This window comes from Pinus tabuliformis, chromosome 8, assembly GCF_031772625.1.
Source record: "Pinus tabuliformis cultivar Carrire ecotype Pingquan chromosome 8, CPIR1, whole genome shotgun sequence".
Lineage (NCBI taxonomy): Eukaryota > Viridiplantae > Streptophyta > Pinopsida > Pinales > Pinaceae > Pinus > Pinus tabuliformis.
Window position 1 is genome coordinate 1,931,461,504 of NC_142294.1, and position 20,941 is coordinate 1,931,482,444.

Consider the following 20,941-nt stretch of genomic DNA (forward strand, 5'->3'; position numbering starts at 1 on the left):
TAAAATTTTGAATTAATCAAAAGTTTAATTATTTTTTAAATAATCTAATTAAAAACATTTATAAACGCATAGAAAGCGTTTTAGTGAAGATTAATTTTTGAAATTTCATGCTTTATCCATGTTAAAATTTGAGTAAGATTTTGATTATTTTTAAATATCTAAAGATTATCTTTAAATTTAAAGTTTAAATTAATAAAAATTCTATTAAATTTTTAAATAATCTATTCCAGAAAAATTTGATTAATTTATTTATTATATTTATTAACTATCTATATTCTAATGCTGTGTTTGGAAACATGAATAAAAATCTTTAAAATTATGATTTTTTATAAAAAAGGTAAATATTTAGTGTATTTTTTACAATGACCGAGTCATTGAAATTTAGTCGTCTGAGTCGATACTGAATCGGAGTCGGAATCGGAGTTGAGCCTCGGCCGAGTTGGAGTCGGAGTTATAAAACATTGATTTGACCTAGATTTGGCATATTAGCTTGCTGGAAATTTCTGGATAGATGTGAAAATTCAGAATCTGAACATTTCTGAATCATATCCTAATTAAAGTCTAAAAAATCTGAATTTTCAAATTTTTTTCGGGAAACTTACTATTTTTAGACATTGTGAGGATTATCTGTAGTATTTTCAGTTTGCTGATCTGTCATTAATATACTGCCGTTATAAACGTAGCAGTTCTGAAAATTGCCGAATCAAACTCTCCTAAAGCCTTCAAATTGGAAGTTTTCAAGTTTTAGTGTATTTTGCCATTTCTTGAAATATTGGTTATCTATTTTTGGCAATTTTAGCTTACTGATCTGTCACTGTTTCACTACTGAAATAAGTATATCAGATCTGAAATTTTCTTAGTCAAGCCCTAAAAAAATCCTAAAAATTGATTTTCCTCAAGATTGACAATTTTTACTATTTTTAGGCATTTTTGGGCATTGGTGCTGATATCACTTCTCACTGATCTGTGGGTTAATTTACTGCTGCAATTTATACTTCAGATCTGAAATCTTGCTGAAATATACATCTTGAGAAGATTAACATACATAATTTTTTAAGTTGGCATATTTTCGTGATCTTGGGCAAGCATAAACATTGTTGGTTTACCATTTCTTACTGCTGTTATAACATTGATCAAATCTGAATTCTCTGAATATTTATTGTTGAGATACATCTGAAATTGGTTAATCTCATTAATCTCATAGCTTGGTATAACATCTTGTGTTAATTGGTGAATTGGTTATTGAGGTTTACACGTGCACGTTTTGAAACTTATTTTGTTTAAGATTGCATCATAACATTGTTAAGTACTCTTAAGATAAATTTCACATAAGTAATTAAGTAATCTAACCAATCTTAATCCAAGATAGCAGTCACTCATAATCTCTTGCATAAGCATCTCACATAGGTTAGTCAATCATTCGAGCAACGAGAGTCCATCTGGTTATTTGGTTCCAATTCATAAGAAACATGAACTTGTGACTCCATTAAGGCATTGGTCTCATAATAGAAAATCTAATTTAGTCAAAATCTTACTTGATTTCAACCAAGTGGCTAGGCCACTCATCCATGTCTCCCAAGTAAGTTGATTCTCAACTTGATTTCCTTCACTTCATTCCATAGCCTGCTGTTGGAAGACAGCTAGAATGGAGTGGGTGGGAATCAGAGTGACAACCCCTGTCCTGAAGTGTTGCCGTGGTGCCTGTACAATCAGGGCGACAACAGGACCTTTGTCAGATGCTGTAGTTTAAGTCCTAATTGAATTCTGAATGACACTGAACTGTTGAATATGTATTGGTACTGTTGAATTTACAATGGTATTGTGTTTGAATCTTTACTGTGTTGTTGAAGGAAATAGTATTGTTCACTGCATATTTGAATTCTCTGTATTATAATCTGAATAAGAAAGGAAATTTGTTGAAAAACCCGAGGGAAAAATTACCCTAGGATACTACACATATGCCAAAAATATCTCATTAACATGTTTAAATATTAAGGTTTTCCTTGAAATGCCTATTCATATCTCTAGAAATCTCAGAGTTCTTTTGTTGCTGGAAGCCTGATGTGTACTCGTTGTTTCCATGTTGAATATTCATGCCATTCTAACCAGTGAATTCTTTTAAATTAATTCATGCTGTTAATATATCTGGCAGATCCTAATTGATGCAAGCAATGGTGCATCAGATTATGGCAACAAGTTTGGAGAGCCCTTGATTCAGGTTTCTTCTATTAATCAATGCAGTATTGGGCGGCTATGATTTTTATTTGTTGATTCTGATGTCTATGTAATCTTAGAATCCCAACTAAGTGTCTAATTTACTTTTTGCTGTAGGGGTACACACGAACATTTGGGATGAGGTTACCAAATGGTGAGCGGCGGGAATGGCTTAAACCCATCATGTTCAGTGCAGGAATTGGCCAGGTTCTAGTTATTGTCTTGACTTTTAGTATTGAAGAACACCTTATGCAGAAACTTGAGATATTTAACATGGGGAGGTTCTTAACATTTGTCATGTATGTGACAGATTGACCATCAGCATATAGAGAAAGGAGAACCTGATGTCGGAATGCTTGTTGTCAAGGTTAGTTTTCTTGAACAATAAAGATGAATGTGTACATACAATGTGCAGGATCATCAATTTTTCCATAATTTGGTCTTATACAAGTTTTACTACTCATTTACTCTACTAATTTAATTTCGGTCTGTGGTCATAGGTTGGTGGTCCTGCATATCGCATTGGGATGGGAGGTGGTGCAGCATCCAGCATGGTGAGTTATTTTCTCCTATATGTGCAATACCAGCATCATAATATTCTAATGACTTGGCACTTAATTTGTACAAAATTTTCTCCTGTGGTAAACTTTATCTCCTTTTTGCTTTTGCTTTTTTTAACTCTAATAAGAGAGCCTTTTTATCAGATACAAAAATCCTCAGTTACTGTTGCATCCGAGAACCGTAATGATCATTCTACATTGTCATTAGAGTTCTTATATTGCAAAATAATGTCCATATGGTTGGCATCAATGGAGTCTGGCTATGCAATTATTTGTTCAAAGGTTTCCTGTTTATATCTTTTCTGCAAGTTATTCTGGATTTGTTGTTTACTTGAGCTCCAGAGGTATCTTCTTTGCAGCAGAAATTAAGCTTAATGCGTAGGTATCAGTAAAGTTGTAGAAATGACAGTGATTTACAATTTAATAGTCAATCAGAACTTTTCCGAATTCCAAGATTGTACTATTTAGAACTAGCTAGCTTTACTGATTCATCATTATATATGTTATATTACATTTATAACGCCAAATCCCTCTACCTCCTACATTTTTTCTTCTGACAAAATAAGTAAGAATTTATACTAACAAAAATCACTCAAGTACAATCCAGAGAACAAGGTTCCCTCTGTTACAAAATGTGGAACCAAAACTTTAAACTTTAACCAAAACAAAATTGTAACTACACTTTCACCATAATATATCCCTCAGACCAAAGACTAGTATCACTGTTTAGAAAATTATCCACACAGAGATTTATACTTGTCAGTCCTTGAGATTGTTCTTGTTCTTACTGCCTGAATTACTGGCGTTATGGTCTGACATGAAGAATGGAGGGGTACCCATGTTTTATGTCACAAGGTTTGCCAAACTTTAACCTTAAGGTTCAAAATTCAGCGAACCTGAACTTTTTTTGAGGTTTGGCGAACCTCATCTATCCTCATGGTCATTGATCAATTCCATAGCTCAAGCTCATAACATCATGTCACAGCTAAAGCCTGTAGTCTATCCTTGCAGTTTCCAAGTCCATGATAACATTTTTTATGTCTACTGATGTTGATTTCTTACTATTTTGAGCTATATTTCATTTTAAGGTTAATATATATATATATATATATATATATATATATAGAAAATGAAAATTAAAAAACCTCATCAAAAATTTTGAACTTGAATCAAACCTATTCCTTGTTGAAGCTGAACTTAAACCCGGACCATGTGACCTAGCCCAAGTTTAGCATTTGCTTGAACAAATTCTTCGATTTCTCCATCTGCATAAAGTTGTCAAGATCAGGTCTTTTTAAAGCAGCATTTAAGAAATCCAGATATAGCTGAATGTGGGCTTGGTTTGACATAGCATGTTTAGTATAATGATATAATCCCACAACAGCTTATGCTTTTTCTTCTAGTCTGCTTCTGCTTTGAGATACACTGCTTCAGTCTTCTGTAACCTCTCATTGATGTCTCCCAGTGACTTTGTCGGCTCTATTTTCGACTTGATTCTATCTCAGCATTGGTTATTGTTAAATTTGGCAACTAGGGCCAAACTCCACCTTGGACAACTCATATGATGAAGCTGATATTATTATTGGATTCCTCTTTCCGAGAGGTGTAGGATTGATCTAAAGATCATCTCACTCTGACATGTACAAATGGAATTATGAATTTATTTCGTTTATGGACAAATTGTCAAGTTCGGCCAGCAAACTAATGTAGGCTCAGAAGCCCAAAAGACATGTCTTTTCATCCTCAAAGTTGGATATATTAAGGTGCATCTACCTCATTTGGAGATCATTCATCTCACACATATTTCCAATGTTCCACCAAGACTCTGGGGCAGGGAGACGCGGGTGCGAGGAGATGCACAAGGGGGACGTGTGGGAGTACCCTCAAATTTTAGGGAAATTTACGGGGGACGGGGGGACGTCGGGGTATATAATTTTTTTTATAATATATATATATATATATATATATATATATATATATATATTTCAAATTCATATTCAATAATGAAAGCATAAATACAATGATACATACATAATTGAATTAAGTAATGAAATACATTGATCCATACTCATCATCCTTACTAATACATAAATGATTCATCCGTAGACCACGAGATTCAATAATGAAATACTCTGATACATATTCATCATTCATTATTCACCATTCTAGAATCTACATTGATTTAAAAATTAAATTCATCATTCATCATTCTAGATTCTAAATTGATTTAAAATTAAAATTCATCATTCATCATTCTAGAATCTAATTAGTACTAAGCAAAATAGACTATAATAGATACTGAAATCTAAAGACTGGAATAGTATTTTGATATAACTAAACTCAAAAACAGTGGAGTGATGAGTCTAAAAGTCACTCTAAAGTACACAGAGGGCTTGGTGCTCTTGATTAAATACTAATTCCATACCCTTGTACATGACAAAATGCAATGGAAACATTGCAATCCATCGAATCCTGAATTCCTGAAAAACTGTTAAGTCTGCTGGATTTTGAGTGAGATCTAAAATTCTACTTTCTGCATATGAAATCCAAAGAGGTCGGAACCACTCTCAAACATCCTGAGTCATTTCATGGTAATGTTAAAAATTTAAGTAAAAGGATGAAAATGAAAGATAAAGGAGAATGTCACTTTTACTTTAAGAATTTAACATTACCATGAATTGCATAGCATTAGTAGGGCAATATGATCAAATACTAGGTTTCCCCTGTCATAAATCATTGTTTACAAGCAAATTTAAGGGGGACGCATAGCCCATTTTGAGGGGGGGACACCCAGGCGTCCCCCTTTTGGGGAGTCGCGTCCCCCACACTGGGGAAACGTCCCCCCTTGCATCTCCCCACATCTCCCCAAAAGGGGGACGTGGGGAAACGTTTCCCCAGACGTCCCCCCGTCCCGGGTGTGAGGGGTGCGCGCACTCGACCCTGGGGGACGCGTCCCCGTGGAACACTGCATATTTCTCTCTCCTCATCTGATTGGGTCGTACAGAGTTCAGGCAGCCTTCTTCTCCTCCACATGTGTGAAAGTCTGACTGCAATTTTCTGTTTCCAGCGTTGACCAAGTTGCAGGAAGTTTGACCAGGCAACATTGACCTTGTTTGACTGCGATTTTTGTGGAATTATTTCTGTATGGACAGACCACATTTCTGGGCACAGAAATTGAGGCCTTCTGAGCTGTTTGACAAGTGTTGACGACAGGTTTGACTTTGTTTTGACCGAGTTTGATTGATATTTTCGGGACCGTTTTGGGATGATTCGGACTATCCTTGGAGGCCAAGTTGACTGGGTTTGACCAAGCTGATTTGGAGGAAGATTTCTGCTAAGTTGACCAACATTGACTTTCTGGTTAGGGCATCCTGTTGACTGCAGTTTGACTGGACAGATTTGATTGTAATGGGGCAAGTGAATTTTGTATATTTTACTTTCTCTCTCTGCTGAACTTTTGAAGAATAATAAGAAGACTTGATCAAAGGGTTTCCCCACATTGGGGTTTTTCCCTGGCATCCGCCAAATATTGTGTCTTCTTGTCTTGGCTTGTCTTCTGCTTTTTATTTATGTTCTATCAGCATTCACTGTCATGTTAATGTGATTGCTAATCTGGAAATTGATATTGGGCTAATAAGGAAAATTGAAGTAAATTGCTCTTAAGCATAAAACATACCATTGTTATTTAAAATTAACAATTATACATTAACTAGTCCAACAATTGCTTGTACATATTTCTTGTGCCCCCCAAACATCAGCTAATATATATCTCCCTGTTATGGAATCCTTTGGGTCAGGTCACCCATAGAATTGATCCAGGGTTTGCATTTTTCCATTATTGTAATCATACTAGTTTGGAGCTTTTTATGAGACATTTGCAATTCCATATTCTTCTTTCTGGTGCAATTCCTTCAAAGTGAGACTGCAACAATTGGAATTTGACAGTCCAGTTAATGGTTTGGTGCATTGCCTCTCCTTTTCCTGTGGCTTGTCTTTTTAATCTTCCATCAATGCTGAAATATAAGCGGTGCGCTCCCAGTCATTCCAAATGAGTAAGTGTAGATTTTGCCAAAGATCATTATTGTATTGTAGGTGGACAATCATAAGGTCTAAGTTACCGAATCCGTCAGGTCTGGGTGCTGGATTTGCGGATAAGATACGGATTCAGATCCGGATTCGTTGGGATCCGCCCAGGATTCGTATGGATGACAGGTCAACAACACCGTGTTACGTGCATCAACTCGTTGACTGTAGGATAGACTAGACAATGAATTTTTTGGGTTTCATGCTGGGAAATGGATTACTCGGCCAACGAAGGCTTTTTCAACGGTTAGGGTTAATGTAAAATTGAAAATCGAATTCCCATCATCTCGTTGTTGCAGGCAGATGGATCAGCATTTTGGGCTTTACCTTCCCGCCAATATCTGCATTTCGGCATTTCCTCGTGATGAGTCGTGTCCTCACATAAGTATATTTCCTTCCAGTCGACATGTCCTCACATAAACTTTACGGGAGAGTTCGATGATTTAACTCTTGTGGTTTTGTTTTGTAGAGTTAAAAAATGAGGCTTCAGCATAGATTTTTAAATATATAAAAATTAATGTTGATAAACCATGGCCATTTGGCATGGTTATAAGTGAACTTTATACACCATTCAAAAGGTAAAAGGTAAAGTTTATATCGAGAAATATTAAAGTAACCTATTAAACAGGTAACGTGTTAAAGTAACATGGTTTTTTAAATATATAAAAAGTAATGTTTATAAACCATGGCCATTTGGCATAGTTATATTAAATGTGAACTTTATCAACCATTCAAAACGTAAAAAGTAAAGTTTATTAAAAGATAAAGTTTATTAAAGGGACATGGTTTATAAAGTAACTTACTAATAAGAAATTATTAATTTAAACTTGTCTAAATAATTAAGGTTAAATAATTATAAATGATACATTAATTATAAGACTATTAATTTAAAATATTAATTATATATATATATATATATAATTATATTCATATATATTAATACTTGTCTAAATAATCAAGGTTAAATAATTATAAATGGTACATTAATTATAAGACTATTAATTTAAAATATTAATTATATATATGATAATTATATTCATAATAATTAATATTAAATATACATTAATAATAACATATTTCATATATATATATAATAATAAATTATATTATTTTTATATAAATAGCTTGTTTTTAAAATTATAAAACTATATGTATATTGTTTGTACTTGCTGTTTCCCTGCCATATCTAGATCCTAGTTTTTCAAAAAATTGGTGGATCTGGATCCGTATCCGTATCCGTATCCGGATTCGATTCTCAGTAACTTAGCATAAGGTTCTGAGCATGCTAGGAGGCAGCGTGTTGGTGGCATGCTCTTATAGTTTTAACTTTTAACTTCAAGCAAAATTGAAATGGTTGATATGACAAGATTATTAAAAGCTCACTCCAAAAAATACTAAGTAAAGGGCCGTTTTCATATATTCAGGACTTAGGATTCCAATTTTCCTTTGATCATTTGCTCTAATTTTTCTTTCCAGGACTTCTCCTTTGTACGATGAATTTCCCTCATTGCGAGGTTTTGAATTCATGAAGATTAGAGCTTGGTTAACAAGCTAGTCTACAATGCAATCTGTTGATCACCTTGCAAGGTGACAGTCTGTGTTAATTGAGCCAATGGTGACTTCCCTTACGTAGTTAGAGACAAGACATGAGAGGTTACATAAAACTGGAGATTTGGACGTATCTTCCTTGTCCAAAACCCGTTTCAAACAGAGTTTTTTCTACATTGCAATCTTTTTTAATGCATAATTATAACCTTCTGTTTAATAGTATAAGCATCCTTTACCTTTACTATACAACAAAATTTATCTGGGCTTTGACCTGTATGGGATCTTCCATTTTTCAAAGGTCTTGTTCCTATGATGGTTCTAAGGCTATTGGCCATTGTTTCAAGTTTTTCCATCCCACTTGACCTATACCTCTGTTTTGTTCTTCTCTGGTGACTACTTCCCACTTGCCTTTTGTTTTCATTTATCCTTTTTATAAAAACAGTTGTCAGATTCTCACCAGTCTAGTGTGTTTTTGACAAGGCAAAAAAACCCTGCCATGGGTTGTCCCAGAATTTTGCACGATGATCTTTACCAATTATCAAGAAAGCATGCTTGGCCATTAGATTTCTTCCTTTCACTTTGAACTCTGTTAACTGTAGCCACAAGTCAGGGAGACCTCTGATAAATAAATATCACTCGAAGCATTCTAAGTTTCTGCGTATCTAGTTCTTAGAATCTTGCTCCTTTATCTTTTTCCTGTATCAATTTTCAAAAATGTTTGGCTTTAGGGCACTGTTTATTCTCACCCCAGACTTAGATCCTTGGGCTTTTCTTTCCCATATGGTCTCAATCTATGATGTATCTGCACGAAGTCCTACTTGTACCACATCTCCCCACTTTTGCCATCCTTTTTTTGATAGAGACATCTGGGAGAAGTAAGGTTTATGAGAATTAGCAGGGCAACTGATGAGCAAGGTTTCAATGTTGAGTTCCTTAAACATGGTATTTGTTCTCTTGACTCACACATTGCATACTTGTTTAACCATGTTGTCCATTTTGAGTTTCCCCTCGACATGGTCCTAACTCATGAGTCCATGATATATTGCCAACCCGATTTTCAAAGCAAGGGCTAGCTCAACAGGGATGAGCCTATTATCATTGGTAGACATTCTCAAAACTCTATGATGCAATTCTTCATCCATGGTTTTCGGATAAGCTTGGGAGTAGGCATCTTAGAGCTGGTGGATAGGTTGGCTTCGGCCTGTAGTACTAGACTGTTGACCACATCTTTGCACTTATGGCCATCATCAAGGAGGCTCGTCATTGCTGTTCAAAAGTATTTTGCTGTTTTGTAGGGTTCTGGAAGGTAGTTGACATGGTACCAAGAAAGGATCTATTTTAGAGGCTATTTGACATTGGTATCTTGAAGACCCTTCTTGTTGCCATCATGAGAGTCTATGAGTCCATGAACAATACATTGCCTTTTCTATTTCATCCAGAGCACACTAGGGTCAGGCAAGGGTGTGTTGTGTTGCTGACATGTTTTGGCATCTAGATCAACAGATTGGAGTCTTTTTCTACCATCATATTCTTGATGGTGACGACTATATTCTACATTAGGTGTGGATATCTCTTTTTCTCTTTGTTTGGTGGTTTTTTATGACCTCCTCCCTTGAGGGCTTACAGAGATAGACTAATGCTCTATCTGGCTTTTACGACCTTCAATAGCTGATGATCAACCTAGATAAAACCAAGGTTACGGTCTTAAAGGTCTCAAAGAGTGCTCTTTCTGAAATGCATTTCTACTGCCACAGAAAGAGTGACTATGTCTAGCACTTGTTTGGGGGACCAGTTCATGGGGCCATGTTTTAGCATGTGCCAAACCCTATAACATCGACTCAACAAGATATATGGGTTCCTTGCCCTCCTTGAGAGATAGTGCTTCTAGAGCTAGTTCCAAGTTTCCAACACATTTCATCAAAGGTACACCTCCTAGATACCATCATCAGACCTATTACCATTGAGATCCACACCAAATTACCATTTTGATCCACTCCAAAGGTGTCAAAGACCTAATTCAAAAGGAAAAGGCCCAGAGACAACTTGGAGGGATTACCCATTGTCACCTCATTGGCCTACTCCCACACTTTAGGTGGTATAATTGCCAACACAAGGGGTGAATCCCTACACAAGGCTTTGATGGATGAGGATAATCTAATAGGTTTTGAATGCCTTAATGCTAATCTGGTTTGTAGTTTTACATCCAAATTTAAGGTGAGATAGATTAAATTTGAACCGATCAAGAGAGGAAGCAAATGTTTCATCAAGAATTCCAAACTTGTGGAATTCATGGGATGATGGTATGATGACATAAAAGGAGAAGCAGATCAAGGGATTGAAGCTCTTTCAATCAAGGAAGCTGCGGCAAGAAGTTTGGATGACCCAAAGGAAAATGAGGCATGTATGTTTACAGTCTATATTGAAGTGTCATGTCATATGGTTGCAGGTAACATGGATCAATGCTCTATCTTGAGAGCATAATCAAAGGATCTCCTCCTTCGATGGAATGCATAAATGCATGGGTCACACCTTCACTAGACGAAATCAACATAATATATCCTCATATGTAATATGAGGTGGTTGACTATAATCGAGGAACTCTGATTGGAAATTCGTGGGAATGAAATGTGTGAAGAAAGGAAGGAAGAGATCGTGGAATATGCAACCATGCTAAAGGCAATTAACATCCGAAAGACCAAGAAGATTTGACTAGGATATTTCCATGAAAGATATGAAGATTGTGATGGAGTTTGAAAAAGAAGGAGACCCTTGACAGTAAATATCTTTGGGAGATGTGTCGATATGTATGCAGGATGCTTATGCAAACTAGAAGATGTCATGATGAAAGATCATCACAAAGGTAACTTTCATTTAAGTGTTCATTTCTTATTTTTGAACAAATATCTGGATGGGCTTATGCATGGCTGCCGAGGGAAGATCAATGGATATATTCCACCATCGATGCCCATGTAGTAGGATGAAAGATCCTTATGGAAACATGGCATGAAGAAGGCAACATGGCATGAAGGAAGGCCAGATATGAACAGATAGATGACTTTCTGATGATGACATGATTGACTCATGGATGAAAGCGATGGATGTTCTGTGCCCTATGAAGAGTTCCCAAACATGAAGTTTCCTAGAGAATGAAAAGACGTTCATGACATTGTGAGGAGGAGTTCTTCAAGCAACGGGTTGTGGCATCATCTCCACCTAAGGAGCTGTTGTAGATCCTTATTTAATAGGGAGCTCAGAAACAAGTTTCTTTCTTGGTAGAAACTTGGAAGCAAAATTCCTAAGCCAAGAGAGAGCTTAGGTACATTCCTTCCGTAGGAATGAGTAAATCCCTTTATTGGAATAGATATGTCGTCCCTAATTAAGAGGGAGAAATAAACACGTCTGGCATCTGATGCTCTTTGAGGATGTCTTAGGGCATCCAAGATAAGAGTAGTTGTAAAGGACCGATATTCTTTGAGGACTGGGAATCCAAGATACGAATAGTCTTGGTGGAACACACCCTGAGAACTCGGGTGGGGTATGTTCCGAGAGAGACAATGATGAGGGTGTCTATACATCATTGGTCTCGCCAACGTTGTGCACAGATCTCGTGGAGAGATAAAGTTGCTATGTGACAATGCTGGTTGATGTGATGCTACACAAATGAGTTAGCAATCCGACTCTTCTTATGAGAAACTCTTCAGATTGAGAATGACCAAGTACCATTATGAATACCTCCCTAGTTAAGAGGGAGTGCTGAAAAGTGTAACTAGGTTCGGTCTTCATAATGACGCATGTAATTATGATTTTATGTAATTGATGAAAATAATAAAAATAAAATTATTAATGTAACACTTGTCTCATGGGTTTCATGAGCAAAGAATTTTATTTTAGTGATGGCTCCCATTGTGAGCCTTTAGGATTTGTCATCTAGTCATAAAAGTCAATTTGAGTCTATGTCATGTATGAAAGACCTCCAAGACAAGCACGAGACCTCTCCTTCAAGTCAACTTCAAGATGAATTAAATAATCTACACAAAGAGACATGTTGGCTCACTCTCTCTCAAGTCGGCTTATTATAGACTCAAACCACTATAAATAGGGCAACTCGACATCATTTAAGGCAGAGATTTTCACTCAAGGTTTGAAGTGTAAGGAAGTGCGAGAATCACTTGGAAAGAAGCTTTATAGCCAATGAAAGGAAGGAGGGAAGAGCGAGGACTATTTGGGTCTGTTCAGGGTTAACCTTCACTCAAAGAAAAGTATTGTTTCTGTTGCAAAAAAGGCCGAAGTATTGCAGATCTGTAAGAAGGTCAAATCAAGAGAAGACAAGGGTGTATCTCCAGCCAAGTTACCAAGGAAAGGATCTCCCCCTAATGCGAAGGGAATCAAGTCATAAAGGGAAGGTCTTGTAAATGAATTAGGGTTTCTGAATTAGGGTCAACAATTGCAAACCTAATTCAAGGAGGCTGGAAGTTTGAAGCAGAATGGGAGCTAAGAGGAAGGAAGGAGCAAAAGGTTGACTATCTCATCAAGGGAACTTGTGTCTTGGTCTTGGAATGGCAAATAGATCAAGGGTCTCGGTCTTGGTCTTGGCATTTGTAAATTGGAATATCTATAAGAAGAAGACTTTGTTTGGGTTTTCCTCTCAAGTAGGAGAGGTTTTGGCCTTGGCTGATGGCCTATATTTTGTGTCTCTTGTCTCATGGTTTATGCATTGGTAGTTGTTTGATAATCTACACAAAGAGACATGTTAGCTCACTCTCTCTCAAGTCGGCTTATTATAGACTCAAACCACTATAAATAGGGCAACTCGACATCATTTCAGGCAGAGATTTTCGCTCAAGGTTTGAAGTGTAAGGAAGTGCGAGAATCACTTGGAAAGAAGCTTTATAGCCAGCGAAAGGAAGGAGGGAAGAGCGAGGATTATTTGGGTCTGTTTTAGGGTTAACCTTAACTCAAAGAAAAGGACTGTTTCTATTGCAAAAAAGGCTGAAGTATTGTAGATTTGTAAGAAGGTCAAATCAAGAGAAGACAAGGGTGTATCTCCAGCCGAGTTACCAAGGAAAGGATCTCCCTCTAAAGCGAAGGGAATCAAGTCATAAAGGGAAGGTCTTGTAAATGAATTAGGTTTTCTGAATTAGGGTCAACAATTGCAAACCTAATTCAAGGAGGCCGAAAGTCTGAAGCAGAAGGAAACTGAAGCTGAAGAGGAGCTAAGAGGAAGGAAGGAGCAAAATGTTGACTATCTCATCAAGGGAACTTATGTTTTGGTCTTGGAATGGCAAATAGATCAAGGGTCTTGGTCTTGGTGTATTTGTAAATTGGAATCTCTATAAGAAGAAGAATTTGTTTGGGTTTTCCTCTCAAGAAGGATAGGTTTTGGCCTTGGCTGATAGCCTATATTTTGTGTCTCTTGTCTCTTGATGGTTTATGCATTGGTAGTTGTTTGATAAAAAAGAACAATAATCATTTAAGTAAAGGAAGATCCTATTCTCAGAAAGTGAAAAGAATTCACAAGCAGTTACTAGTAGAAGAGAAATCACTTAATCTCTATGCCTTAGATTTTTCAACATCCTATGCCCAACATGAAAGTTATGGTAGCTGACGGTAAGAAAATTCAAAAGGTAGGGAAATGCCATAAAGTCAAATTACAGATTCAAGACTATAATCTAGAGTCTCCGTTCTACACTGTACCATTAGGAGGAGTGGATGTGGTCCTAGGTATCCAATGGCTACAAACCTTAGGCACTTACTCTGCCAACCATTAAAAGAAATTTATAAAATTTAAATGGGAAGGGCAAAAATACAAGTTATATGGGTTCCAACCCCCTGAGAATCAAATTGTATCATCATCCCAGATGATGAAAATGATTTGGAAGGGAGCACTAGCTTATTTAGTGCAGTGTCATTAATTAGAAATGCTAAGTTCAAATATGATTAGCGAAGAGTCACCAAGAACTAATTGAAAAGCATGAGAAGGTGTTCCAAGACCTTCGAATGAAGTTGCCTCCTAAAAGAGAAATCGAGCATACAATCGAAGTCAAATCAGGATCAAATCCCATCAACATCAAATCGTATTGATATCCACATCATCAAAAAACCGAAATTGAGAGATTAGTCCAAGATCTTTTAAAATGTGGTATTATCACAAAAAGTAGAAGTCCATATGCTGCTCCAGTTGTATTAGTTTGAAAAAAGGATGGATCGTTTAGGCTATGTGTAGATTATTGAGGGCTAAACAATATAACAATTAAGAACAAATTTCCAATTTCGTGTATTGATGAAATGCTGGATGAACTACATGGAGCTATATACTTTTCAAAATTTAATTTGAGATCAGGGTACTACCAAATAAGGATAAGGTTGGAAGACATAGCAAAAATTGCGTTCCCTACACATGAAGGTCACTATGAGTTTAAGGTAATGCCTTTTGGTCTAACTAATGCTCCACTAACGTTCCAAGCCACCATGAATGAGATATTCGGTCCATATCTAAGGAAGTTTATGTTAGTGTTCTTCGATAATATTCTAATTTATAGTAAACATGGAAGGAGTATCTACAACATTTAGAACAAGTTCTCACTATATTAGAAGAGCATCAATTTTATGCCAAGAAATTCAAGTGCACTTTTGGGAAAGAGGAAGTAGAGTACCTCAGACATATAATATCCAAGGAAGGAGTACAAGTAGATCATAATAAAATCAAGGCTATAAAAGAGTGGCCCAAACCAATTAACATATCCAAGTTAAGGGGTTTCTTGGGGTTAACTGGATACTATCGAAGGTTTATTAAAAACTATGCCCATGTAACTGCACCTCTGACAAACCTTCTAAAGAAAAATTCATTTTGTTGGAATGATGAAGCAGAAAAGTGTTTTGGAGACTTCAAAGAAATTATGTCCAATGCGTATGTGTTAGCAACTTCATATTTTTCAAAGCCATTTATATTGAATGTAATGCTTCAGGTTTTGGGATAGGCGCAGTATTGATGCAAGGTGTTCATCCAATAGCTTTCGATAGCAGGAAGCCCAAAAATAGCCTTCGTTGTTATGCAACAGACAAACAAAAGAAGTGGGCTCAATGGTTACATCTCGCTGAATGTGGTACAATTCAACTTATCACACTTCCGCAAAAATGACCCCATTTCAAGCTCTATATGGATATGAACCTCCTAAATGGAAGGACTTGGCCATTTCTGAAACAAAAGTTCCAACAATTAAGGAGCAGTTAGAAGAAACCCAAAAAGTCTTTCAAACATTAAAAGAAAATCTAAGTATTGCAAGAAATCGCATGAAGCAGCAGGCCGACTGACACAGAACAGAGAGAGAATTTGAAGTCGGAGAATGGGTATTTGTTAAACTTTAGCCTTACAAGCAATTATCCCTAAAGAAAAAAGGAAAAAACAAATTGACGCCAAAGTTTTATGGACCATATCAGATTAACAAATAGATCAGCTAGATAGCATATAGCTTAAGCCTTCCGGATAGTAGTCGATTTCACAACGTTTTCCATGTATCTTGTCTTAAAAAGGCGTTGGGAAAACACCAATCAACACAGACAATGCTTCCGATATTAGATGATGAAGGCAAGTTCATCTTAGAACCAAAAGGAATTGTTACCACGAGGGAAAGGAAGTTACGATCTCGAGTAATTAAAGAATACCTGATCAAGTGGAAGAACCTACCAAAAAAAGAAGCTTCTTGGGAGACAAAAGCATTTCGTCAACAACACCCATTGTTATGTATGCTTTGAGGACAAAGCATTCTTTTGAGAGGGAGGCAATGTTATGTATACAATTATTCTAACTTAATTAACTCCATTTTTAGACTAAGGGGCACGATCAAAGATCATGCCCCTCATGTAAATGGATCTTGGGCTATATTTAAGCATGAGCCCTCATTCATTGTAATCATCCTTCAATTTATTAATAAACTATATATATGCATTTATGTTTATTGTTGAGTCTGGTCAATCCAGCCTCTTACACCATTCTTCCTAATTCTGGCCAATATACTTGACACAGGAAGAATACATGTCCTCAGTCAGACCATTTTCCCTAATTCTGGTCAACGTACGTGGCACAGGAAGAATGTCAATTGACGATGCTATCTTATCAACACTCCCTCTCAATGAGAGAGGAATTCTCAACAAGTCCAAGATTGTCCTTGAAGTATATATAAACTTCACTCGGAGACAAAGCTTGCCAAAAATCTGCTATATTGTAGAGTAATACTGAAGCCACCCTGCTTCTTTCTGTACCATGTCTCAGTACTGTATCTCTCGGTGCTTCGACCTATCATCATGGTTGTCACTTGCACTTGATCAAGACAATCCTACAAGTAGCCTCTAAAGCCATACTGCTTCTCAACATGCTTATCCAACTTCAATATATGCGACTATTGCAATACTGAGGGCGACAAACGTTTGCTCATCCTCATAGTCATAACAGAGCCCAAACTGAAGCAATATCCTGATGAACTCTTCCATATTTAGCACTCTCTACCCAATTTGAATTTGCAACTGTACTTCATTATTCAAAACATAATTGGCATTTCCATGACCAACTGTACCATGTTGATACTTCAACCCATGTTGAGCAACATGCCTTGGCTCATAATGACCAACTTCCTTTCATTGGGTCCATCACCACAACTTCTTTCCTGTCACCCTCTCCGGGTGCTCCCTCTCACACTGAAATACATCCAACTGTGGTAATTTAGGTTACTCCTTTGCCATTGTTGCTTTCTAGCATATCAACTGATAGTCCATCTTCAAGAATTCAGAGATCAACTCCCTCTGAAGGTAAAACAAGACTTTTTGACTGCTCCCTTTGTTACTTCAGTCCTTTTGCTTTCGTCAGACACAAAACATATATCATCAATCTTGATCCATCAATCCAAACCCAAGCTTAATGTGTCTGCTTGTGATTGTGCAAAGCCTTCTTCAATCATGAGACTTTTTCTCATGCACTTCAAAGTCCTGAGGTGGCTTTTTGTACACTTGTTCCTCAATTACTTCATTGAGAGAAACGATTTTTGCATTCACTTGGTGTAATTTTCAAAGCAATGATAATAGTTCTAACAGAAGTGTACTCCTTAATTGCCTCCCTCTTTGTGGGAAAACCTTCTATTCAACTCTCGCTTTGTACTTGTATATGTTGCCATCTACTGCACGCATACTTCAAACGTGTTGATCTACTAGTTGCTTTGGAGCTTGGATTTCATCTAGCACAATATCTCTCAACACAACTCATGATTCAGGGAAAGTACTCTTGTCACATGCTTTGCTTCATTCTTCTATTTCTTCCATCTGCTGCCAAAAACCTTGGCAACCTTCACTATGTACTTGCAATTCTCACTAGGAGGCCATGGAAGAACAGTTATAAGCAAGCGAAGGATATATAGACAAGAGACTAATTAATAGTAAAAACAACTATAGTAATAATCAAAGAAGAGATATAAAATACTTTTCTTTTGAGGATTATAGGGAAAGGTCTGCTACTTATTGATCTTAGCTTCCGAACATCTATTTTGCAACTTAATCATCCTCGTCCTTATCATTAGCATGATGTCATTCCCTCCTTGCTAGGGTTAGCGTTTCTTCTTTCACTAGAAATGTCAACCCCCAATACTTGAGATCTAGTTCTAGGGTTTTTCTTCCTTTTATGGAAAACATCTAGCTAGGGTTCTATTTTCAAACCCTAGGTCTTCATTGAGATTAATCTAGGGTTTACAAACCCTAACCTTTTACAACTCCTTTTGAACGATCAACAATCTTTGTAATGTGCCAATTTTCCTTTCCATATCTCACCAAACAATCATGGATATACTAGACTTATTAAGGATCTCAATAAATGTGAGATATCTTTGTGAGGAGAACATACTACTTTGCAAATATATCTTCAATTGATCATTTAGTTTTGACTTCTTCAACCCAAGAGTTTATTAAGTTCTGCAAATGACTCATCTTTTGGGTTTATCAAAATTGAAAAGAGAACTCGATCGCTTTGTCATATTGAAAGCATGCTAGTGACAATAATCTTTTATCTTGAGGTGTAAAGAATAAGTTTTTGGATTATGTGCCCATAAAATATCTTATGCAATTCATCTTTCGAAGAGTTCTCCTCCTAAACATATTCAGAAATACAAAGCAATACATAGGACTTCAAGACTTTAATATATATATATATATATATATATATATATATGTCACTTCAGATTGTCAAATACTCTTGGCACAAGTACAGGAATTTCACATGGTTCATTCCTTATGTTTGTGCAATTACCCAATATATATATAATCTGAGAGAAGACTTTCTTCAAGCCTTATTACACTAACAGTGCACCATGTGTTATTCAATGTAGTTATACTTATCACTGTGCAACATATCACTACTTATCACTGTGCAACATGTCACTGAGTATATAACATCATAGACTTGCATCTTCAGTGCTTTGTTGAACTCATAAATTTTGGAAGTATTTGTCATTGATGTCAAAAGGTGAATGGGCTAGTACTCTCTTGATGGTTTGCATGCACATTTTAGCGAATTTGATTACAAGGACCTCCTAGAGTGATAGTCCTTGTCATACCATTTCGTTGGATAGGTGGTACATTTTGTGGGTCCTCTTGGTTGGAAAGATATTGATTTTTAAAGATTTATGCCCCAATCAATGCTTTTCGCATTAACACATTTCCCCCAAGGGTTTTTGGCCCTAACATTCATTACTGCCCTACAAGGAAGGTCAAAATTCATAAATTAAGAAGCCTAAATTCATCGGTTCAGGTCTGCCTTGAAAGGAGATTACAAGAAAGACAAAATTGATTTTTAAGTGTCCTCCTTGTATAGGTCGGCTTGATAAAAGTTAAGGTTGGTTCCAAGAACAGTCATGTCCATTTAGAAGTTGGCCGAAGTTGTGTGACGAAACTAGTATAAATACATGAGCTCTCTCCCCAATTGACCTCAAACTTGTCTTAGGAAGTAAGAGACATGTTAGGGTCTTTAGAAGGAGACTTAGTGGTTCATACCTCATGAACTTTAAAAGAAGTTGGAGGAGAAAGTATTTTGTTTTGGGTTTTTATGACTCTTGGGATATGGTTTTGGTGATTTTTTGATCTGCATTTGAAAGTCTATCATTGGAGCTGAACTTGGTCACTTTGTTGCACTAATCACAAGAGTAGATTTTAGCTTGTTATTGGAGGAATTTTGGCTTCGTTACAACTTTAATTTTGGCCTCTTGAGGACAGGCCTTGGTCCCTGCAACTTGGCCCTTTACCTCAGACTCGGCCTTGTAATTCACATATGAAATTTTCGTCCCTTTTCCAGATACTTGGCCCTGCAATTCACATCTGAAATCTTCAATGCTATACCTCAGACATAGCCCTGCAACTAGGCCTATCCACCTGAGATTCTCGGTCCTGTACCTTAGGTTATTGCAGATCTGCCTAAAGCTATATTGAAGCTGTTTGGTTAATCTTGAAGGCCATTTTTAAAGCTAAGTTTGAGAGTTTTTCTAGAAGATTGTTGTAGACATCTTTGGAGTTGGTTTTTGATATGTTTTGAGGAATTCTTGAGGAGCAGTCTTGAAGTCTTCTTGATCAGACTTTGAAGCATCCTTGAAGAAGTTTCTAAAGTGTCCTTGGAGTGACTCTATAGTAGCCTTTTTGGAAGCATTTCTGAAGACTTTTTGGAGTACACTTGAAGACACTTTAGAGTAGATTTTGGAAACCCTTTTTGGAGGAGCTTTTAATGATATGAAAAATATATATATATATATATATATATATAAATTACATACATAATAATAATCATAAATGATGATTAAATTAAACAATAATTAGAATAGAAGAGGCTGTCTCTAAGGACATGACCATTCATGAAGGGGCACCTGTGAAAATTTGGATGCCCAAATTCCTACTGCAGCAACTGATTACGTTTTTCCTATTTGTTAATTATTGAACCAAATTATTTACTGTTTCCTACAGTAAACACTGAAACGGATACACTGCAACCTTCGCCATTTAAATAAAATACGGAAACAAGCAACTAGACAAGAAAGAAATACAACACATCTACACAATTAGTTTTGGACAAATGTCCCTGGAAAAACCCAATGCGGGAAAACTGGTGCAACAACTCTGAGGGTTTTATTATTATGTAGTATAAATTTATGAATACAATCTTTGGATGCCTTCCCAACAATCCAGTTACAGACAATATCACCGATAGAGAGATAAGTGAGGTTACCTCACACTGTCATTGGAAATCCTGGCTGATCCAGCCACTGAATGAACTGCCCTTGGCTGCTTTTGTGCAGTCACTGCATCAACCTAGCGTTACACCCTCTGGGTACAACGTCACCCCTTCAGCTAATCGATTTGCTGCCCAGGAACTTCGATTTGCACCTCCCAGTCTCACACCCTGGCATCTGAATTCTGCAATCAATTCCTTTAGCAAATTTTCAGATTCGCTCTTGGCCTTTGCGCTGCCTTTGCATGGCCTTGTGTGGCTCTACGTCAACCTCTCTAGCTCTGCA

The 20,941-nt window shown here is 36.6% G+C and overlaps 1 protein-coding gene across 1 annotated transcript in view; it reads left to right on the forward strand.

Annotated features, from left to right (window-relative positions):
• Nucleotides 1-20,941, forward strand: part of PUR4 (purine biosynthesis 4) — a 205,915-nt gene that overhangs the window by 84,118 nt on the left and 100,856 nt on the right. Inside the window, exons 14-17 of the mRNA XM_089374764.1 lie at nucleotides 2,153-2,218; nucleotides 2,332-2,421; nucleotides 2,525-2,581; nucleotides 2,715-2,768. Coding sequence (XP_089230890.1) covers nucleotides 2,153-2,218; nucleotides 2,332-2,421; nucleotides 2,525-2,581; nucleotides 2,715-2,768 — 267 coding nt within the window. The remainder of the gene's footprint in view (nucleotides 1-2,152; nucleotides 2,219-2,331; nucleotides 2,422-2,524; nucleotides 2,582-2,714; nucleotides 2,769-20,941) is intronic.